Source organism: Martes martes, assembly GCF_963455335.1.
Source record: "Martes martes genome assembly, chromosome: 2".
NCBI classification, from domain to species: Eukaryota; Metazoa; Chordata; class Mammalia; order Carnivora; family Mustelidae; genus Martes; species Martes martes.
The window spans coordinates 69527444-69551523 of record NC_137889.1 but is presented as its reverse complement, the minus strand read 5'-3'; the positions used below and the strand labels follow the sequence as shown (position 1 = coordinate 69551523).

General features: G+C 47.7%; 1 protein-coding gene across 1 annotated transcript in view; it reads right to left on the bottom strand.

Moving 5' to 3' along the window:
* Positions 1-5042: 5042 nt before the first annotated feature.
* FHDC1 (FH2 domain containing 1) overlaps positions 5043-24080 on the bottom strand; it is a 32776-nt gene continuing 13738 nt past the window's right edge. Inside the window, exons 4-11 of the mRNA XM_080797312.1 lie at positions 21833-21918; positions 21432-21532; positions 18450-18520; positions 18241-18348; positions 16194-16264; positions 14358-14475; positions 10336-10500; positions 5043-8176 (exon numbers count right to left, since the gene is read on the bottom strand). Of these exons, the coding sequence (XP_080653438.1) occupies positions 6143-8176; positions 10336-10500; positions 14358-14475; positions 16194-16264; positions 18241-18348; positions 18450-18520; positions 21432-21532; positions 21833-21918 (2754 nt within the window). The 3' untranslated portion in view covers positions 5043-6142. The remainder of the gene's footprint in view (positions 8177-10335; positions 10501-14357; positions 14476-16193; positions 16265-18240; positions 18349-18449; positions 18521-21431; positions 21533-21832; positions 21919-24080) is intronic.

Genomic DNA, 24080 nt, shown 5'->3' with positions numbered 1-24080 from the left:
CATATGGCGGTGGCGTTGTTCCTTGTGTGTTCCCTTTGCTTTACAGACACTGAATTATAATCTTCCTAAAAGGCAGCCCTTTCAAGACTGGAGTGAAGTGTCACTTCCTACGTTCTTGTGGAGCCATTGTTCCAGAAGCCCTGATATTTCATCACAGAGAGCTCCAGACTCAAAGGAATGGCCAAGGGTATAATTGAAGGTGCTTTTCTGTCTTGAGATCCAAATCAGACCAACTCCTCAGGGTCTTATAAGGCTCTCCTCCTAACTGGGCACTGAGCTCAGAATAAATTTTCTGCATCAGTTGCTCAGGAGAAATCACCTGCATTGCCTGACAGGGGCTAAGAGAGGGGCCCGGCCCAGAGAAAACTCATCAGCCCCCTCATCAGGACCCCAGTCTCCGGCCTCTCTCCAGCCCACTAGTTCTCAACAGCAGGCTGAAAAATGGATCCCTGGGGAGTTAAAATGCAAACCTGGGCACCCCACCAGAAAGATTCTGAGCTGCTATAGGTCTAGAGTGGGAACAGGAATCACCCACCAGCCCCAGTGATTCTGTTGCACTCCACACTATGGGAGGTGGTGTGCCACTGGCCTCTCAGACACTGTCAGGGAGCTCACCACCTGCAGCAAACATCCTGCCCTCCTTGAATGACCCACTTGCCCAGCTCCCCGTTGTCCTTAGCCACACAAGCAACCGCCCCCATGACCCTTGCCAGCTTCCCATTGGTTATCAGAAGGCAAGGGCATATGGGTGAATCTAGCCTCCCTCCTGGAAAATTGAAAGCAGAAAGGGAACACGTTTCCATTGAACTTATGTGCCCTCTATTAGGAAGAACAAACAGAAGGTAGTCTCTGATACAGAAATGGCTCACATTTACCAGAGTCACCTGGAAGATGGGCGCCTCTGTGTCTGACCTCCAGAATGGAGAGGACTTTTCTTCTGTAGCAGTGGAGAGTGAACCTCAGAGAGTGGTGCCCTCAGGTTGCTGAGCCTTAACCTCTGCTTGCTGCCACAAAGCTGGGGAGGGATGTTCCCGGCACCCTGGCATTTCATTTTCCTGGAGGAACTCCACTGCGAGTGAGGTCTCTTGTATGGAAACGTCAATGCCATGGTCCACCTATGGATGAGTTAAATAGGTTTTTTTTTGTGAGTTGGCCTAGAAACCTACCTACAGCGTGTGACATAGTTGCTCTGGGAAAGTGCATTCTCAACTCCTCGTCATCTACTTGGCAAGCAGGCTCGGGGAATATGACCGGCTTATGACTCAGCCCTTATGTGTTTCCAGAGAGGTTGGGGGCAAACTCCAGGCCTGATTTCAAGGGTCTGGCATCAATGCATCAATAGGGACCTCAAGCAGATCCTCATTAAAAGATCCACACACCTTCGTGCCACAGGCTGACAGTGAGGTTGTACCTCGCTCCTGGTGGGCCCTGGGTTGAGGGCCTGTGAAGAACTGGCCTGTGAGTGCTGCCCATGGCTGTGACCTCACCTGCAATGGTGTCCACCTGTCCTACCTACCAACCAGGAAGCCAAAACTTCATTGCAGAGCTGTGGCCTGGAAGACAGAAAAGCCATTTTCTTCCACTACAAGAATGTTACTTTTGTGTTCCTGAGGTGATCCAGTGAGCCATAAGGCACTTTACTGGAAGATATTTTCAAACGGAGACCTCCCCCAGGGAGAGCACGCTCTGGGTTATTTTCAACCATGCCATAAATTCAGTCCAAGCTATGCGAGGTTACTCCATAGACGCTGAGTAGAGGGACCCCGCCAACCCACTGGCCTCCATTTTTGTGTGTGTTCACAGCCCAAATAATTTTAAGAAGTATTTAGTGAGTGGAGTCCCTGGGTGGCTCAGTGGGTAGAGTATCCGACTCTTGGTTTTGGCTCAGGTCATGATCTCAGGGTCACGATCTCAGGGTTGTGATACCAAGCCCGGCATTGGGCTTCACGCTCAGCTAGCAGAGTCTGCTTGAGAGTCTTTCCTCCCATGCTTCTCCCCCTGCTCTCTCTCTCTCTCCCTCAAATAAATAAAATCTTAAAAAAAAAAAAAAAGTACTTAGTGAATAACCAGATGCGATGTCCCTTATTCTAATTTGGTTTGTATGTTTCATGCTTATATGCGTTTGAGGACACATACCAAAAAAAACAAAACGAAAATCTCTTCATTTTTTCACTGTGGGGGCAGGACTGGAACGTGAATCAAAGGTATAAGAATCGAGGCGTGCCTAGCTGTTCAGTCTGGTAGAGCACGCAGCTCTTGATCTTGAGGTCATGAGTTCAAGCCCCACACTGGACATAGAGCTTACTTAAAAAAAAATAAAAATAAAAAGTATATGAATTAAGACTAAAAGTTTCAATAGAAAATTCTATGAAATTGCAAAATATCATCATTTCCAGATGGAAGGAGGTAGGATATTGTACCCTTAGAGGCAGAAGTTGGTGAATTTGTACACCTTGGAGAGCAGAATTAATAGTTCCACCCAACTATTCTGGGGCTTCCCACCATAATGCATAAAGAAGCAGAATTTTGAATGAACCATTGGGAACAACTGTGGCCCCTTTAAACTCAACATGTCTCTTCAGGGGAACTTGAATACAGGTTCCTTGTGAAAGCCACAAAATAAAAGGATAAAAAGAAAACTACTTGAGACCCACTGTGAAAATAGTCTTCTTTTTGGTTGATGTCAGTAACCCGATATAACAGGTTGAAGGTGTAGGAAGGGGTCCAATGGCCCAATCAGCTTATAACAGGCAAAACCAGGCTCTCAGTGCCTGCAGGGCAGACAGCCACTCACAAGGACATCATCTACTCCGCTTTTTTTTTTTTTTTAATATTTGTTTATTTATTTGAGAGAGAGAGAGAGAAGAGAGAGCACAAGCAGGGGGAGGGGTTGAGGGAGAGGGAGAACTTCAGGCAGGTTCCACGCTGAGCACAGACCCCCCATGTGGGCTTGGGCTTGGGCTCACAAACCTGAGATCATGAGCCAAAAGCAAGAGTTGGGTGTTCAACCAACTGTGCAACCCAGGTGCCCGTCATTCACACTCTTGTTGGTGCCTGACCCTGGGATTGTCTAAACCGCTTCAGATTAAGTGCAAGAGTAGCCAGGACTGATTCTTGATAGGAAACCCCGAGGTGTTGTGAGGAGCATCTTCCAAACAATTCCCCTTTCTTCTCCTGTAAGCACCAGCACTGCATTTCAAATAAAACCACTCCTCCCTCCCTCTCTGCGCATTCCTGAGGCAGCCGAAGAAAGGAGCTGTGATTTCCCAATACTGTCCCGAGCCAACATGCATGAGGACACATAGGAGCAGATCCAGACTTGCTGGTCCCGCAGAGATTACACAAAGCTTGGCCCCAAACATGGAATAATGCAAGCATGTACGAGGTGAACATTCCATCCATGGCTTGCCTGTCGGATGCATGCTTGCCTTCCCACAGGCCTGGCGCCAGGCCCGCTCTCTAGACCTTCAGTTAAACATGGGTCCGGGGCTACCAAGAAGACACACACCAACAGCCCAGTTTGGCTCTTGTGCCTCATGAGGACAAGACTGCTGTATCTCAAACCTGCTGCCCCTCCTGCATCCAGGCCTTTTTGTGTGCAGGAAATTATATATTCTTCCACCAGGATCACACACACACACACACACACACACACACACACACACACACGTACATCAACAGAGTAAGCTGAGGATAAAACAGAACTCCCATAAACAGGAACTTTATTAAACTACATGTTACATAAAAGAACATATAAATGGACCTTTAAATACATTCAGTTCATCTTAAACAAATTTATATAGAAATTTATTTACATTTCTCCATTATATACTTAAATTATTTTTCAAAGCTTACTACCAATAAAAGGTAATAAAATGATCACCTGCTCATACAGATGCATACACATAGGGTCCACAGGGCTAAGTAAAACACCGCTTCTCAAGAAACTCAGCTTATTAGATTCCAAAGCAACAGCAAGTTCTGAAGGTGCTTTCTTTTGAGCAGGCCTTTGACATGAGGCCTCTGCTATGCAGGTGCTGGGGGTCGATTCTGAAAAGCTGGTCCTGGGGCAGATGGGTCCTTGGTTGTTTAAAATGACTCAAACTCTTGGAGCTGGAGGGACCCTTAGAAACCACCACTGAGGCCATGCGCCCACTTCCGAAGACTGGGAAACAGAGGCTGAGGGAGGAAGACTGATTGGCCAAAGTCACATAGCATCAGCGACAGAGCACAGACAAGGGCCCTGCTTGTCAGGGTCCTATGTGGAGGTCCTGACCCCATGACTATCCACAAACTTTTGTTTTTGTTGTTTAAGACTGATTCATTTTAGGAATGAAGAGAGGGGCAGAGAGAGAGGACGAGAGAATCCCAAGCGGACTGTGCTGAGATTGGAGGCCAACGCAGGGCTCGTCCCACAACCCTGAGATCTCGATCTGAGCCCAAATCACGAGTCGGTTGCTTAACCCACTGAGCCACCCAGGTGCCCCGCTACCCACCAACTTTTGACCTCTTTCATCCATTTCCACCCACCCACAGGCCCTATGTTTTGGACATTGTTGTCTGCATGGTTAAATACATGATTTCTTAGGCTTTTTGAGATGGTAAAAAACAGTACAGGATTCCCATAACCATCTTTGTGAGGCCCAGGAAATAGCTACCTAAGGCTGTTTTTATAAGAAGTTTTGTGGTCAAGTGCCTTACTTTTTAACCATGAAGTTTACCATTTCAATTTAGCAGACGTATGAAAGCTGAGTTTCCATTTATTTGGATGGAAGGCAACATTCCATAGCAGGAAGATTGTAATATCAAGCACATGGATTCCCTGAAATCCATCTACCACTCTTGGGTCTAAAATAAGGTTTCATTAAAGTTTCAGTAAGTGACCAAAAGTGAAAAAGGCAGGAAGCAACTTTAAATAACAAGAAAGTTTCAAGAATCCCCTCATTTCCCTCAAAAGGAAGCTGTGAAATGGGCAGTGAGTAGAAACAGTACATATTTTCTCCTTTCTTTTGAATAAAGCCTTTTTTTTTTTTTTTCAAGATTTTCCTGATTATATAAAATTGGAAAGGGGGGGGTTGTTTTGGTCTGTGATTTGGTTTTTCTCGGGGTTTAAAAACCACTTTACGGAAGGAGACATGTCAACGTTAGGAAGTATCATCAGTGACATAGATACACAGCCTCTCCAGGCTCCATGTCGGGTTAGCAAGGGAAGGAAGGGCGGGCTGCAGGCAGGCAGAGGAGGGAGGGACCAGACTGGGACACAGAAGGTTTTATTCTTCCCTGTAACGAGAGCGAACCCAAGTCCTAGCAGCCTTCACTCAGTTTCAGAACAGATACACAAATGGGAAAACACGGAAGGGAAAGGTGTGCTCAGCTGAAGAGCCCCTGATGCCTCTCCATTAAGATATGGCCCTTCTAAGTTCAGGGAGATCCCGCATTCTGCCAGGGGCTGCTGTTCGTCCGCAGGGAAGGCACTGCCCCGGTGCCCGCCCTGAACACAGGAGAGCGTCCTATTTCTATCCACCAGTCTCACTTCCCCTCCTGCTTGCACGCAATCCCTCACCCAGAGTCACAGACGGAGAGGTGAGCGAGGCAGAGAGCCTTCAGGGAGACGGTGCCAATCACAGAATGCCCAGGGCTTGCAGAGAAGTCCAGTTGCCAGCAATGGACAGGGTGTGGGCAGGTGGGAGTCACCCTGAGACCAGGAAACACAGGAAAATAAAAATGTCTTCTTGTTCAGGGTTTTGTCTCTTTTTCCTAGGAGGCATTTCGTTCTGCAAAAGGAACTACTTCATTTTTATAATATTAAAAAATAAGCTTGACATATAAAAACTGGCCAGTTTTTTTTTCTTTTTTTTTTTTTTAACTCTGTAGGGAAGACTGTCAGCTTACACATCTTCATGGGGGGGAGGGGGTTCCTCCAGGGTGTGGGAGGGAGATGCCAGCCGTAAAGAGTAGCGGGCAGCCGCCCAGACTTGGGACTTTACAGTAGCAGTCAGCACAGCCCGAGGCGGTCCAGAGGCCTCCCGGACCTCATCTCTGGTGACATGAGCATTAGCCAGCAACACGCGTGGACCACTTTATGCGGAACAAGGACATTCGGTACCGGCCCTTCCCAGGAGTCAGTCCTCACGATCAGACTTCACTTCCGTAAGGGATCGAGAATTTTCCCTAGCGTGGTCCGATCGGAGTTTCTCAGTCTGAGGGAGGCCCTTTCCCCAGCCCCCCGGGCCTTCCCAGGGGCCTCTGTGTTGGCACTGGGAGCCCCAGCAGACTCTGGACACTTTTTGGGGGTCCGGGCGCTACTGGCCCGCCGCAGGGTGCTGCTGTCCTTGGGGGCAGCATCCTCAGGGCCACCCTTGGGCCTCAGCTGACGCTGGGAAACCGTCCGAGTGATGCCGGGAGCTTTGGCTACAGGAGAGCAATCTGCTCTCATGAACCGAGAGGAGGAGGCAACTGTGTTTCGGGCAAAGCTCGGCACGGGGGGCGGGACGCGGGGGACGCTGGGGGCCGGCGGGGCCTTGGGCTCCTCTTCGGGGATCTCTTCCTGGGAGTTGGAGCGGCAGATCTTGTTTTCGTCGGGCTTCTGCCTGGGGACGTTCCTGAGGGGCTTGGCGCTGGGCTTCTTGAGAGAGCCCTTCTGCTGCAGTGGGGGGTCCTTCCCTGACCTAGCGCTGCCGGAGCCGCCGCTCACCCTCGCCAGCCTCTGTTCCTCCGCCCCCGCCGCTGCCCCCGCCGAGGACCGCTTGGGCGACACGTCTGAGGTCCCCCGCATGGAGCTCCGGCGCGACCACGGCGCGTCTGTGCCGCTGGGGGTCTCCCGAGGGGGCCGCTTCCAGCCCACGGAGCCGCGGCTCGACCTGGAGATGGGCACGACTTTGCGCATGCTCTCACTCTCAGAGGCGGTCAAGGTCCTCACCGGCTTGGGCGCCGCCCCCTGGGACCCCTGGCTCCGCCGGACATTCACTGGCTTCGAGGTCCCCTGAGACACCTCTTTGAGGGAGCTTCTCTTCGGTGCTGTCACATCCTTCCCTTTGGCGGGTCTGTCCTTGGGAAGGTTGTCCTTGTAGGAGGGCTGGCTCTTCCCAGAGACTGGAGCCGAAGCCTCCCCGAGGGGGCTGGAAGTGGGGTGAGAGGAGACCTGGCTGCCTGTCTCCCCAGCCCCAGAGGACAGGGAGCCATCTGCCCCGGCCACCTCCCCCGGCTCCGAGCAGTCCAGGGTCAGTGAGCAGTCGGTGGCGTCGGAGATGTAGAACAGAGGCCCAGGGTCTTTGCTGTCAGGGTCGCTGTTGCCCACAGATACTACAGCCTTGCTGCTAGGATCCTCAGGGGCAGCCCCGTCCCCTTCCAAGTCTGGGCTGAGACCGCCAGGGACACCTGTGCCCACAGGCATCAGGCCGTTGTGGCTGGCACCGAGGGACTGCATGCTCCCCTCCTCCAGAGATGCCAGCTCCACGGGACTGAGGTCATTCAGGGTCAATCGGGGCACCTCCTCTGGGCTCTTGGATCCCTGAAGGTCGAACTGAGCCAGCCCTGTCACCAGCTCGTGCTCCTTAATCCCCAGAGCCAATGGTGAGAGTGGAGGGGACCGGGCCAGGACTAGGCCCACCGGCTCACTATTCCTCTTTTGGAGGATGCCCACCCCACTGCGCGGAACTCGGGGGATAGGGGGCGTGGGGTCCTCAGGCCTGGGGGCCAGGAGCTGCTGGCCCTGCCAAGATGAGGGTGGCTCGGGGGCCCCCCTCTGGCCCTCTGAGGCCTGTGGTGTCTGTGCTCCGCTGGGGTCCTGGGCTCTCCGGTCCCCGGGCTCCATCCAGGCCATCGTGGGCCGGGCCTGCCGGGTGCTGCTCCGGGGCAAGCTGTTGAATTTGCTGGGCTCCTCGGGGCTGCCAGTGGAACTCTCCAGGAAGGTCAGCAGCTCCCGGTCCGCAAACGCGCCCAGGGAAAGGCGGGAGCGGCGTGTGTTAGGAGGTCGGTAGGAGGGGCTGACGGGCCTGGGCTGCAGGAAGGGGGACAGGTCCTCCGTGCCCTTCTTAGTCAGCTGCTCCACGTCGTTCTCACTGCTGCTCCGGCAGAATCCCCCAAGCTCCCCAGCCGCCCAGGGGCGACGCTTCTGCTCCAGCTCCTTCAGCCGCTGCAGCCTCCTCAGCTCCTGCACTGCCCGGTCCTGGTTGTCCTGAGGGAGGGGTGGAGAGAAGCCCCAAGATGCATTAGACCTGTGGGACCTGTGTGCAATTCCACAGCCGCCCGCCTTAAGACCTCAAGAAACAGGTATGGAGGACAGCCTGGGTCCCAAACTTCACCAAGACAATTGCGTGTTTGTAAGAAGGTGGGTGTGGAGAGGGCTAGCTCTCCCAAGGCTGCCTGGAGAGGACCCCACCAACCTAAGGTTCTCATCGGATGCGTGGACCCAACTTACAGCTTTCTGGTCAAGGCACTGTCCCCGAAGTGTGGGCTGTGATTCCACACATGCCTGCCACCTCAACTCCAAGGGAACCCAGCTAGGTTTCTAAGTAGGGCAAGATAGCAAAGACTTCCAGGAAAAGGCTATTTAGTCAAGGGCAGAGAGAGAAAAAAAAAAAAAAAAAAAGGGAGGAGCCTGAGACCATACCTCCCTGTTGCTTCTGTGCTGAATACAGCTACACATGCACACACACGTGCAGCACATTCTACTTAATGGCTTGGATGCGTAAGTATATACCCAAGATATGAAGAGACGCCAGTCAAATCTCTGCTCTCTGAACGCTCCCTGGTAAGGAAACCCCAGAGATGCCAGGATGGCTCTGTCCCTCATGCCCCACCCGCCTCCCACAATCAGACAGGAGGATTTGCTTTACAAATCCTTCCACCACCCTTCGCCCTGCTCCAAGTACCCAGCCCTCTCCCGACAAAGCCAAACCAGAACAAACGCACATGCTAAAGCACACTTTACCACCTGGCTGTGCACTCTAACTACATCTGTAGGGCACCTGGGTGGCTAAGTTGGTTAAGCCTCTGCCTTTAACTCAGGTCATGATCCCAGGGTCCTGGGATCGAGCCCCGCATCGGGCTCCTTGCTCAGCTCAGCAGGAGTCAGCTTCTCCCTCTGCCTCTGCCCCTCCATCACTCGTGCACATGTGTGATCTCTCTCTCAAAAAAAACATCTTTTAGAAAACATATAAATATATTTGTGTCACCTAAATGTGTGGATCCCACAACCCCAATCTGTTACTGATAGCACTTTTTATTCGAAAATCGGTTTCCTCAAATGGTGGATTTCCCTTCCAAGTTTCTGTGAGGCTCTGGCTGGGGATGCATGGCCCCTCCTTCTGCTCTGGCTCGGCCTCTCCAGTGTCCCAGGTTCCCCAGGCCCTCTCCTCCAAGGATGCCTGGGGTGGGGGTGGGAGTGGGGCCAGCTCCTGGCGCTCAGGACAGCTGGACCCAAAGAATCACACAGGTGGCCTCTTGGGCCTGCCGAATTCTGACAGGGAGTGAGAGCCTCAGAAAGAGCCAATTTGGCCTCTACCTCCCACAACCACCTCCCACTGCTGAGCTCACTGCTTGGACAAGGGAGAGGAAACGTGGCTGCAGGCTTAGCCTCCTTCACTTAGCTGCAGAGAGAAAAGAGGGCTTGAGAACTCAAGAAACTCCGCTTCGGGCAAGCCTGCTTTTAAATACAGGGAAAGGGCACAAGTATTTAGCTCCTCCTCACCACCTGAAGTGAAGGGATCTTGTTTTGTTTTTAAGTGACAGATGAAAATTGTACTTGCAAAGCCAAGCAACCCAGAGTTCTCTAGCTCCTGCACTGAACTCAGAGACTCCTGGAACTGGAGGTCAAAGGGCAAGAAATGCCGCTGTGTCCCTGTCAGCAGGAGACTCCTAACTACTGGAGAACTTCGAACCCAGCTCTGGCTGAGGACAGCACAGTCCCCGTGGTGCCAGCCGCCTGGCAATGGCCGTGGTGCTTGAAACAGGTCAGAGAAGGCCTTCCCATCCTCCCACCGCAACACAGGTCTCCGTGAAAGAGGAAATTCTTTCCTGGGGGCGGTGGGGGTGATGAGGAAGACGTTCAGGGCCTTCAAAGAGATTTGTTAGTATCAGGGCTGCCATCATAAATAAACGTGACTAACACAATGCTTTCGGGGCATCAAAGCCAGTGTTGGTGCAAGCAGCACAGCTGCCGAGGAGGCCAGACGAATCCCAACCGAGAGCCCGGCCGTGCTGCCCGCGCCAGCCTTCCCTGAAACCGTGGAAGTGCCGAACCATCTTTCTCCCAAGGGCAGAGGGCTGGGTCTGGAAGAGGAAAACTGAAATTCCACGCCACTCAGAAAACACGGGAGATGCCATCAGCCATACCTGAACGGCTTTGTTGAATTTGACACAAAAGTCTCTAAATATCTGAAGGCACTCGTCCAGTTTCATGGTTTCTTTGTCTTCGCAGAAAAAATCTATAAGGGTGTGGGCCTCGTCCTGGAGCTCCTGCTGCCAGCGCTCTAGTTCTGTCAGCTTTTCCACAGCGAACTGCGAGAAAACACACAAGCACACGCTGAAGGAAACAGGCAGCCGAGGAGGCGCGGTGCGCGCCATCTGCGCTCCTGGGTTCAGCTTCAGGTCTCGGGAAAGGGGAAAGTTGACCGCAAGACCGACGCCCTCCGAGCCAAAAGGAAATTATTTCAACCCAAACAAAGCCCTGGGGAAGCAAGGTGAACTTCTGTGTGAGACCTGGAGGCCACCCAAAAAACTAAAGAGCTTTCCTCTACAGAAGGCCACCGACGAAACGGTCACTGAAAAATGACATAGGTGTAAAAGGCTGGTTTGATTGAGGAAAACTCATTCTGCATCTGTTCTTCCTTCTCTGAAAAGTGAGTCTTACAGACTGGCCTTCGGGATGTCAGAAGGCCCTTGTATGGACAAGCTGTTGAGAGGGAGTTTAAACCTCACCTCAAATGACCTGTGTCAGGGTCAGTATCACCCCCACAGGATGGAAGCTCCCTTGCCCAGACACATGCCCCAGCCAAGGCTTCTTAACCAGGGTGCTTATCCGAGTCAGCTCAGAAGCACTGTCCACAGTCTCTGCTTGTACAGAACTCACGCAATTCAGTATGCCTGAGGTGTAACTACCACTAATATTTTTTTTTTAAGATTTTATTTATCTGACAGAGAGAGACACAGCAAGAGAGGGAACACAAGCAGGGGGAGTGGGAGAGGTAGAAGCAGGCTTCCCGCCGAGTAGGGAGCCTGATGTGGGATTCGATCCCAGGACCCTGGGATCACGACCTGAGCCAAAGGCAGGTGCTCAACCATCTGAGACACCCAGGTGCCCCACTACCACTAATATTTTGTTACAACCCCCAGGAGATTCTGAGGAGTCCCCATGGTTAATACCTATAACACCCCACAAGTCCATCCACTTCTCGTGTTCACTTTTTCCTAATCCTTTGAGGACAAAGCCTCCAGTGACTCCACAGATTAGGGCATCGGGGCACCTGGGTGGCTCAGTCTAAGGTTAAGCATCTGCCTTCAGCTCAGGTCACGATCTCAGGGTCCCTACTCAGCAGGGAGCCTGCTTCTCCCTCTCCCTCTGCTCCTCCCCCTGCTCATGCTCTCCCTCTCTTTCCTCTCTCTCAAATAAATAAAATCTTAAAAAAAAAAAAATGATTCAGGTACCACCACCACAAGGAAGCAGAAATGATAGAAGAGTGCTTTCTCTGGTGGGCTCCCAACCCTTTCAAGCTGCGGAGCTATGAGACGCACAAGCACCCTTCCCCGACAGCAGCGTGTGACATTTACTGTTGAGCTGAAATGAGGCAGCGGCCGCTTAGAGGAGCCACAGGCCCGTGGGGACTGAATATTTAGGATCACGCTCGAGGCTCATGTTACTTTCTGTTACTGGGGAACAAGGCTTATATGAAGAAGGAATGTGTGAAGTACATTACTTAATAAATCACAAATATCATGTTTTTAAAAAGGCTAATATTTGAGAAACTTCCTCTGAGTGGAGGGCTAAGCCTCAGAAATATGAAGTTATGGGTTGCCCACCCTCAAGGAGTGGAACTGCTGCTGGGACATGCTTGGAGAGTGACAAGCGATTCTGAGACTCATCGCCTCCCTCCCACTCCAACACACTTTCCCCCTTGCAAGTCCGTTTCTTGCACCAAACACATTCAAGAGGTAGTAAGAAACCAAAACCATTTAGGAGACCGAATACCAGAGAAAGTAACCATCTGAGTCAGTAGCCCAGGGCAGTGTGTGTGTTCACGCTCTGTTATTCTTTATGGAGAGAAGGGCATTCATGAAAGGATAAATCTTTGCCTGTCATTCTTCCACGGGGGAAAGGTGGATTCCAGCCAAAAATAACTCAACGGCAGAAAAATAGGACTCTTGACAAGAACCTACATGGGAGCGTAGCTCCACCTCCCATGTCTCATCTCTAGATCCCGTGGAGATGGAGAGAGAACCAGGAAGGAAAAACTTACAGGCACTGCAGTCACCCTGAGGACTCCGGAAAGTGAGACATTCTGAATGTGGATGTGGAAAATCACCAAGCTCAGAGGGGTTTTTTTGGTTTGTTTTTTCTTTTTTTCTTTTTTTCTTTTCTTTTCTTTTTTTTTTTTTTCTTTTCTTTTCTTTTTTTTTTTTTTTTTTTTTGCCAAAGTTAGTTTTCTGCCCAGTCAGGACCCCAAATGACAAAGTCCAAAGCTACATTGGCCAAGTGTAATTGACAGGAGACAAGCAGCTGTGCTAGCAAATTCGACTTTTCACATCTCACTTTCCTGCACCAGACCCATGTTCCAAATCAATTTATTCCTTCTTTCTTGCCCAGAGGGTCAGATTTATAAAGCTGTGTTCTTGTCTTTTTTTCCTCCACAAACGACTTCAATCTTTCCCCATAGCTAAGAGCACAGTCCCGTTTTCAGACTGGCATTCAGAGCCCTTCATGGCCCGAGCCTACCCTACCTTACAGAATTACACTCCCTCCCCTATTTAAAAAGGAACTGAATATAAAAAAGAAAAATAAATAGCTGCTTGGGAACATTTTATTTACACAGATAAAAATGACTCCTAGAAAGAAGCATTTAGAGTTAAAACAAGGTTGCCTTGAAAGAGCACTCCGCGGTTGCAGCTGGGACAGAGCTGTTTTCCATCAGATGCCTTTCTGTACTGCTATGTAGCATAAAATATGAATGTTTAATTTAGGAGCCAGGGAAGGAGACATCCAGAATGCTCCTCTCACTGTGGATGGGCCTTCTCCCTCAGTTTCTTGCTTTCCCTCAGGTGTGCTCACTGCTGAGTGCTCTCTTACCTACGGCTAGGTGTTTCTGTGGTGGTGTCTGCTGTGTTGTTTCACTCTGGGAAAAATCTGTGCATGTAAAAGAGAGTATCTGTTTGGTGATAGTGGAAAGAGAATACAGAACCCATGTTTAGGAATAAAAATAAGCTCCCACCAGAGCCAAACGAAATGTTTGCCGATGGGAGCTGAAATGTGTAATATTTGCTTGCTGTGGCTTAATTACAAGTCAACGAGTGAAAGCTCAGGTGGGACAGCCTTCAGAGCACGCTGTTCCTGCCACCAAGGGCAGCCCCGCCACACATGCCACCCGCTCGCAAGGCTCGAAGCGCTGATATTTAAGGTAGCCTGTCACTTCCCCTGAAGATTAAAAGCATGAAAAGCTGCCACTGGTTTTCTCTTCTTTTTTTTTTTTTTCAAATAAGGATAAAATAAGATAAAAGAAGTATGTCAGACTATGTGATTAGTGAGTCACAATGAGCTGTCACAAACATGTCCACTCTGCTGGTTTTTTTGTTGATGTTATTCAGAGCGGCTCCCGACACACCCTGTGGGGCTGATGTATTTGGGGTGTTGATAGGCACAGCTCTCCTGTGTGCTCCCGCTCTCGACAGAAAACATGCCAAAACGTAGCTTGTTTCTTCAATAAAAACAAGTGAAGGAACAAACAAGCCCGAGTTCTCAGGTGTCTACGGTTTCCGTGGAACTTCGTTCTGCCGTCCAGAGATTTGATTAGGAGGCAAAAACTCCTACACCATGGCTGAGAAGCCAAACCTGAGTTGCCGGGCATCAGCTGCCAAGTGTCGGCTCCCTAGGCTGCTATCAGTTCCCTGCAGCACAGTGTGCTGCTGTCGATCACGCAGTGATCAACAGAGGCCAGCCCTTGGTTCACAACACATTCGCCAGCCCCTTCTAGAAAGCCAACTGTGCAAAGAATGGGCACTGAAATATAGAGGTCCTTCTACTGACCCGGGGGAAAAAATTATGAATGGGAACCTTCTGCTTCCCCAAAGCCCTGCAGACCAAACCAGCCCTGGCAGGAGCAGCTGAAAGCCAAAATGAGAGAGACGGACTCTGATCACCCACAAACCTGAAGGAAATCTTCCATCTGCTGACAGAGTTCACCATCCCGCTGAATGTTTTCCCTCAGAGATCTCGTTCTGATGAAGAGCGAGTGCAGTTCTGCCTCCGTGTTATCCAGAGATAATCTACAAGAAGAAAGGGGAGAGTGAGCAGGTGGTGCAGGGAAGCCAAACAAACTTTATTTTCACATTATATTTCACAAACTCTATTTTCACACTAGATAGTGTCTAGCTAAACTTCCCCAGCTAACTCTGACCAGAAATGTCAGCTCAAAAATATAATGGTTTATTTCTGTATTAGTATATTTCTATACTAGTCAGAGGAAAAAATATTACCACACTAATTTCTTCTAGAAATTCAAAACCAGAACAGTTTATATCTTATAAGATGCTCATTCTTTGGGGGAGAGGAGATAATATGAAATTCTGTAAATGGAAACTATGAACTGTTCACAACTTGGGCCTAATAAGCTCACTTTGGGAAAGACATGTCATCTGTGGTAAGATGTTCATAGTCAATAACACTGAGACACTGGCCAATGACAGGGCTTGGCTTGAAGAGCTATGATTGGTGTATTTCTGCATCAGGTTCATAACTCTTATAATCAGATATAATCACTCAGATAGCAAGCACAGGACTGGAAGTGGTTCACTGGAGCCAGCTTGCAAGAGGCCACTGTGGGCGTGGGTACCTGTCCCGACTCCTCACTCAATGAGGCCACACCAGTGGCTTGAATCTGCCGCGGTAGCAGTATGCACACCATGGAAATCAGCAAATGCTACAAACAAGGACTTCTTTCCAGGAAAGCTGGTTATTGAACATATACCACTGGATAAGGGGTATGTACTATAAATTAAAAAACATGGAACTCAAAAGGGCTCGTGTACACAGATTATAGCCACATTAAAATGTACACCTATCCTGGGATCAGCAGCAAATTAAAGTGATGTAAACACAGCCTTATGTCTGGTAGATACTTTCTCTGTGAGGCTGTGTGACTAATTTAAAACAAAATCCTTTCCCAACCCTTGGTATGGTTCTAATTGCAATAGAAAATAAACGTACCATGTTAGATTCTACAAGGAAATGGCCCTGAAGTTTGACTGATGTATACCAACTCCCAAGGTAAGAGGCTGTGCTGTTTGAGCTCTATCTTTGGGTGTGGAGGGATTTGAAGTTCTTAATCCATATTGTTTTTACACTGATGATATTCATTGGAAACGACTACAATGGTGTTTTTTTGATTAAAAATACAGATTAATTTTTCAAAACCCCCAAATTCCAAAAGTACACACACACCTCTGTGAACAAATAAAAGGGAGGTTTGAAAATTCAACAAGACAAAACTCTTTAAAGTTATAAAATGTTTTAAAGTTATAAAATATTCACCAGTTTCTTAAAAAGTAGTTTAGGGGCACCTGAGAGGCTTAGTCGGCTATATGTCGGCCTTTGGCTCAGGTCCTGATCTTAGGATCCTGGGATGGAGTCCTACGTCAGCAGGGAGCCTGCCTCTCCCTCACCCCCACCCCCTCCTCTCACGCTCTCGCCCTCTTTTTCAAATCAATCAATCAATCTAAAAAGTTATTTGAAACAAAACCGTGAATTCGGGGCGCCTGGGTGGCTCAGTGGGTTAAAGCCTCTGCCTTCCGCTCAGGTCATGATCTCAGGGTCCTGGGATCGAGCCCCGCATCGGGCTCTCTGCCTGGTGGGGAGCCTGCTTCCTCCTCTCTCTCTCTCTACCTGCCTCTCTGCCTACTTGTGGTCTCTGTCAAATAAATAAATAAAATCTTTAAAAAAAAAAAAAGTGAATTCTCAGAACTCACTTTCAGTCTTCTTTGCTTACCTAGCAGCCTCCTGAACATGGTGCAGTTTTTCAGAAAAGTTTAGAAGAATGGCATCTTTCTTTTGGGCTTCCTAGAACGAAAACAGAATTTTGTCTACTGTATGTATAAAACTGGAAGGAAACAATTATCCCAAGACTGAAAGGGACTTTAAAGTTCTTGTTTTTATGCTTGATATATTATTCAAAGCAACTCAGTGAAACGTGAACTCTTGTATTCCTCAGTTAGTAAGATTTACCAGAACTCCCCTACTCTCCAGATATATTTAACTTCCCAGAGCAACCGATCCTGACGTGAAATACAACTCATGGGCACACAAACTCAATGGAGGTGGGTGGTGGCTTAGCAGGGCCCATTGTTGCTGCGAGAATCCAATACATCCTGCTTAAATACCACCCATACCTGTGAGTGTGCCTTTAAGTGACGAGATGCCTACAGCGGTTAAACCAGTTTGCAAACTGAGTTTACACCGAAGGTGCACAAGCCACGGAGGCCTTTGGATTCTTCACCTGTTCAGGGGACACAAGGAAGGTGGATACCAAGGGAGCAATTACCAGCTCTGGAATCGTCCCCCCATGGGTAGGGACCAAGTGACACAGAGCACCTGGCTCCACAGATCTAAAGGGACTGACAGAGAGCTGCCTGGGTGGCGCAGTTGTTAAGCCTCTGCCTTCGGCTCAGGTCATGATCTCAGGGTCCTGGGATCGAGCCCCACATTGGGCTCCCTGCTCAGCAGAGAGCCTGCTTCTCCCTCTTCCTGTGCCTGCTACTCTGTCTACTTGTGCTCTCTGTCTGTCAAATAAATAAATAAAATCTTTAGAAAATAAACAAATAAAATAAAGGGACTGACAGAAGACTCGCTGTATGGCCCATGGGATACGGAACACATTTTCTGCTTTCAGTGTCCTGAAAATCAACTTATTAAATGAGTCCTGAGTTCAACATGTCCTTTGTCTTCTGAAGAATGCAGTAATAATTACGTGTGTTATTTACGGAGCACGTACTATGGGCTGAACACTGAAGTAAGCAGTTTATGGAATTATCCCCTTCAGCCCTCTTGGTTACCTGTTTGGAAGGATCACTAGCCTCATGATTAGAGGAAGAAATTGAGGGTCTTAACGTTAAAGGAACTTGTCTGAGGAAGTACAGCTAATAAAAGCCGTGTCCAAATCCCAGTTCTGTCCTGTCCCGAAGCTCACACTGGAAGCCAGCCCAGCTTCCTCCCCAGCTCACAGCTATATCTACGAGATTGCTATCAATACAACAAAGGCAATCCAATGAAGGAAAAACAAAGTGGTACAATTCGTAATTTGAGATAATGTAACAACAGACAGACTTTTTCACTTTGTAACTGGTTGTTTTGGTATCCCAGAGCCCCAGCCAGAATCGGAGGTGACGGCCGGGGTGCAGACGCCAAGCGCTATGCTTGTCACAAGGCAGCCCGCCTCAGAGTTCACAAAGGGGAACACATGGTCTCTACTCCCTTGCTCTCTACTCGTAACCAGTCACAAATCCAGTCAGCCCAACACTTGGAATGTCTCAGCACCCAGGCCTCTGCCCTCCATCCCGGTGGCCGAGACTCCGAGTCTCAGCTCTCTCTCCAGACTGTCAGAGAGCCACCTTCTGCCAAGAGGGGCCCCATTTCCAGTTCTCTCTCCACTCCCGCCCATCCCCCCTAGAGCCTTATTTTCCAAAAAACAAAGCCAACCTGGCCAGGCCATTGTGCTGGGCTCCAGCTTCCGCTGGCTCCCCACTGCTAAAGCATGAATCCAGATTCCTCCGTGTTTAGGATGTGGATCCTTCCTAATCGGGCCTCACCAACCCTGACTGCTGCCTCCCCTCAACCTCTCTACGTTGCTCCTAGCCTACAGCCCCAGGCACTGGGCAGCTCAGCTCAGGAAGTTGCAGGGTGCTTCTGCAACAGAACCTTCGTGGAGCCCACTTGGTCGTCTCCTGTCTCTGTGGGATGCCACCTAATACCGGGGACAAACCTCCCCAGCGAGGATTCACACTCATTCTCTCTCTCTCTGAAGTCCCACTTCCACATACCTGTGCAACAAAGTGCAGAAGATTCATCCCAGGTTTGTTTGCTTTTGTGTCTGCCAATTTGAGCAAAGAAGACAGTTTAAATCCTACTGCATTGCCAGCATACCCTCCCTAAAGAAGACAAATCAGAAGAAAAAATATATACGTATATCTTCAGACGGGCAAATAAACTTAGAAACACAACATCTTTTTTTTTTTTTAATTTTACTTACTGCATTCATGATGTTCCCTGCCTGTAGCACCAAGTGTAATATTGAATGTAGCTCCTCACACAGCATCAGCTCTGTCAAAAAAGAACACACCACAGGACCCTGAGCTTCAGTGCACAAAGAGAGCCACCACAGCCAAGTTCAAGAGGGCCTGAAGCAAGCTCTGACCCTAAACCACGTGTTAAGACCGGGAAAAACAAATCAAGCCGCACATTCTGTGGTGTATCTAATGCGTCATTTGCTACTGGCAATCTGTGTCCTAGTTTTTAACTGGGAATCGATACATATGATGCTTCAGTGTATCACAAAACACTTCAATAAGGAACATATTCAAGGAGTGGAAAACGCAAAGGCCTTATGAAAAGCAGAGCACTGTGTTATAGGAACAACCTCTTTCTTAGCAATTCTTTATTTTTTTTTTCCTTTCTATCCACTAGCCTTCAAGATTATATTTATAGAAGATGGAAACTAACAGAGAGCAACATTTTGCTTAGTTCACGAGCTATGAGGAGATTAAAAAAAATAAACAGGCTGGGATGACATGTAAATGACTTGCAAAAAGCACTAACCCTTAGGGGCCAGGCACCCAGAGACTCAGTCCACTTTATTCAAAACTACAAATTTCATTTGGATTGGCTTAAGGTCTACGAAGGAGCTTTCATTGTAATATATCTTTAGATTAGTTCTTTAAACATAGCAGCTTTTGTACACACATCTATGCAAATATTATTAAAAACATTATTAAAAATTATTAATGTATTTCAAAAGCTAAAAGCAAGGTTTGATGACTATTAAAATTACAGTATATATAGATAATAAAAAGCTACCTATGATTTTGTTAACTTCATATTCTCCATTAAGTGTGGTATTACTTTCACAAAATTACACTTGGATCACTGCCTGTATTACGTTATCTAAGAAGGCCAGTATCTGAAGGTTAACCAGATAAGAAATGTTTCTGCCGTGCCCACAAATTTGCACGGCTCACTACAAGAACTATTCCATCTCGATGTGAACAGGAGGAACGGCCCTTCCAAAGCTGCTGCAATAGCCCTGGTGTGTGTGGGAAGAAATTATAGTAGGCCTCCCTATGGAAAGAAGAACACTTGCCCTGAATTCTGAGACTCCTCTCTAAACTGAAGAAAATACGATGGGCTGAAGAGCAAAACTTTATCTCAAAACAGGCCATAGCAACAGAACAGGAAAATCAAGTAGGAATCAACAGCTCTACAATGCCTAGAAATCCAGAAAACAACCCAGAGGAAATCGGGCTGGCACTGGATGTGGGATGCAGAAGGATGTGAGGGGTGGGGAGCGCCGGAGACGCTGCCTTAGAGATGAGGGGTGCCCACAACTGGGCTAGGCCTGCTTGCTCAACGCCATACGTGCCTGAGGGCAAAACCCCATTGCTTTGGAGGGAGGCAGGAGAGCAATTCCAAGGAGTCTATCTGGGCAGGCAAGTCATTCAAAGAAATGGAAACGACCCACTCGCCCCTCTCAAACACAAACGGCCCACCAGGAGTTAGAGACTTGAGGGGAAGCAGGTGGGAAAAGACACAGAGCAGAACCATCAGGAACCTAACAGAAGGGCACACTGGAGACGCCCAGGAGGAGTCGGGAGGAAAGGAGGAATGCTACTGAAAAAGCCGGCCTGGACACCAGAGGCCAGAGGATGAGGGAGGATACAGCTGGCCTAAGTGCCCAGCCTTTGTGCGTGCACGTGCGCACACACACACACAGCATGCACAGGAAAAGCTGACCTGGGAGAGGAACAAGAGCTAGCTACAACCAGCAAGGTTTACTCTGAAGCTGGGGATGAAAGAAATCTTCTTTTATGGGAGGTTACTATGCTAATTAATTGATTGGTCAATTAATCAATTAATTAATTAGGGAGGAAAGTAAATGGAAATAAGCCTTAACTGTCTGTCATCCCACGTAATATCTCATTTCCCTTTTTAGGGTGTAGCAGAATTAGGATTTCACATTTCTCATTGCAACTAAACAGTTTTTTAAAAAAGAAAATGCTACCAGACCGCTGCAGCCACCATGGAAAACAGTATGGAGGTTTCTCAAAAAATTCAAAATAGAATGACCACACGATCCAGTAATTCCACTACTGGGTATTTACCTCCAAAATATGAAAACACTAACTCAAAGGGATACATGCAGCCCTATGTTTATTGGGGCATTATTTACAGTAGCCAAATTATGGAAGCAGCCCAAGTGTCCATCAACGGATGGATGGATAAAGAAGAGGTGGTGTATATACACAGTGGAATCATACTCAGCCATCAAAAAAGAATGAAATCTTGCCACTTGCAGCGAGATGGATGGATCTGGATGGTATAATGCTAAGTAAAATAAGTCAGTCAGAGAAAGACAAATTCTATGATTTTGCCCATACATGGAATTTAAGAAACAAAAACAAAGAAAAAAGACAGACCAAAAAACCAGACTGGACTCTAGAGAACAAACTGGTGGTCACCAGAGGCGAGGTGGGTGGGGGATGAGGGAAAGAGGTGAAGGGGATGGAGAGTACACTTCTCGTGATGAGCACCGAGTGCCGTGGGCAACTGCTGAATCACTACATTGTACACCTGAGACTAAGAGAGCACTGTGTGTGAACTACACTGGCATTAAAAAATAAACTGATTTTAGGGGCGCCTGGGTGGCTCAGTGCGCTAAGCAGCTGCCTTCGGCTCAGGTCATGGTCTCAGTGTCCTGGGATCGAGCCCTGCATCAGGTTCTCTGCTCAGCAGGGAGCCTGCTTCCTCCTCTCTCTCTCTGCCTGCCTCTCTGCCTGCTTGTGATCTCTCTCTGTCAAAAAAATAAATAAAATCCTAAAAAAAATTTTTTTAAATAAGAAATAAATTGATTTTAAAAGTCAGGAGAAGAATGCTTACTAAAAAGAATAAAAACTAAAATAAAGCACTCCCACCAAAATTAATAAAAACAAATTACATGAAGCCTCACGTGGTCACTTACCTTTAGTCGCGGTTCTTAGAATTGTTATGTCTGTGTATAGAGAAGAACAAGAAGGTAAAAATTCCTTCTTTAGCACCATTGCTTCAATCCGAAGTGAATAGCTGAAACATAAAAAGTAAAACTGTAGCGGCACCTAGATGGCTCAGGGGGTTAAATGTCTACCTTCAGCTCAGGTCATGATCCCAGGGTCCTGAGATTGAGCCCCGCATCGGCCTCCCCGCTTGGCGGGAAGCCTGCTTCTCCCTCTCCCACTTCCCCTGCTTGTGTTTGCTCTCTTGCAGTGTCTCCCTCTATCCAATAAATAAATAAAGTCTTGAAAAAAAAAAAAGTAAAACTGTAGCATTTGCTGTCACTGATTTTAAACCCTTTCTCTGTGAAGAACAGTGATGGATAATCCTTACTTTGGCACCTGAATCAAGTAGTGCAGAAAGGAGTCCGCCAGGGACAGCTTGGACACATCTCCACTAAATGTTTTCAATTTCTTAATCTAAAAGACAAACAGAGAATAGAGAAAAAGAAAATAACTTGTGATTAAAATGTAACATTATTTTAAATTTCATCTTAGAATCCCTGTAAGAAAGTAAGATTTCAGTACTAAATTCAAATTAATAAAAATGTAGACCCAAGAAAAGACAGAAAAGGAAATCATCACAATGACTATGTTTTTTGAAAGAAGAGAAACCAGACAAGTGAGAAGAAGAGCTGTGTCATGTGTGTGGGTATAAATAATCTCGGTCTGTCTGGAGAATCAGAGACATAGGAGTCCTCAAGGGAAGGGTCAGTTCTAAGGATGGAAATGTTCTGTAAGTTATAATCTGGAAAGGAGATCACTGGGAGGAGGAGGAGGACACAGGGTCATCATTACAACACGGTCCTCTAGGTCCCTAATAAAAAAAAATCTCAATATTTTGGATATTTTGGATATAAAATACTCGGACTGGGGGAGGGCTAACAGACCCTTCCGTGGCCCAGTCCCCCCTCCACACAGAACAGCCTTACACCAAACGGCTGCTGTGTGCTTAGGCAAGATCACACCGGCTGTCCAGTGGGAAGAGAAAAAGGAACAGGGCTTAAGCAGCTGAGGGGTCAATGTCCAGACCTCCCCTTTGAAAATGACCAGGTAATAAAACAATGTACATTCAGATCCCATTTCTAGAAACTTTACAAGAGGCATCCACTGCGACCCCCACTCTTCATATACATACCACAGGTGTGGGGGAAAAGACTAGAATGTACTCCCCCTACCTACACAAGGTGATACGTTTATTATTTTCTTCTGCTGCTCATTTTTGTGTCCTAAAATGTCTGTATGAACATGGATTACTCTTATAAAAAATTAAACTTAACCCAAAGTTATTCTTTTAACCGCAACAAAGAGAAACAAGAGTTCTGACCCAGGACTACAGCCAAACAGCTAGCAGTGGGGGATGGAAGCAAAGAGAAAGTTCTCAAACTGCATCAGAGCAAATCAGCACCTCCATCACACAGAGAACTGGACCAGCCCAGTGGCGGGAACTTTTCTACTACGTCCACTGTCGTAGAGCATCTTGCAACAAGAATACTTAACGGTAAATCGAACCTTGGGACTACGAGTAAAGTAGACAGCCCACCTCTGCAGCTAACTGTTGCCAATGAGCACTCACCATCTTTCATTAGTCTTTTAAAACTTACTCTCTTCCATCCCCAGGATCATGGCGGGTGCCCATAAAAATAACATGCCTTTTCAGTGTCTTGAGAAATAGGAAATGACAGCTCCAAAACACAGAGCAGGGAATATTTGCAAAGATCCAAAAACTGAAGTGTCTATATCAACAATCTGAAAATACAAAATGTCACAGGGCCGATGGACACCCTAGACTTAAGTCTGATGCTTAAGACTATATTTTTTTTAAAATGGGCAGAAAATAGCCATTGGTAGAATGGCATTACTTCTTCTACCATTAGGGCCCCAAACTGAATTTTCCATTTTTAGGCTTACTTGACTTAGGGGCAGATGGAATTTCTGGTTGAGCTAAACTCAAGTCAGTACCTAGCTGCTGAATGGAGAAAACCGTAGGAGGAGGTCCTGATCCCTTCTGAACTAGAGTTTAGCAATTCACTATATATGGAAAGGGGCAGAGCGAGGTTGTCCCTTTTCTAAGACCATCAACTCAGCATGTGCAAAGCTTCTGAAAAGAAGAGCGCAATTTTCTGTCTAAAGCATATAGAATAGGTCACACTAAATAAACTTGGGAGGTATTTCTATTAAACATGTGCTCAAGCTGTAACTGAACAATGATTAATCTCCTTCACTTACATAAAGAACTAAAAATGTTTATGGATTTCAAGAGCATGGTGATGGAAAGATAGTATTTAATTTAAATGCCATGTATACAGTCGTTAATTCCATTTCAAAATGAGACTCGTTCATTAAGAGGGATTATTGTACCTTCACAGTGGTAGGGAGGTAAAAAAGAGAGGTGAACAAACCCTATAATTATTGTGCATTCTCGTCATCATCAAAAAGCATTTATCACACATTGTTAGGCATAATTTTGTTGGCTGAGCCAAGTGACTCTCGTTATGACCTGGCTGTGCCCGGTTTCTGTCCTAACAGCAGAAAGCATGCTCCTTAAGACGCACACATTCCCAAGGGCAGACCTCCTTCGT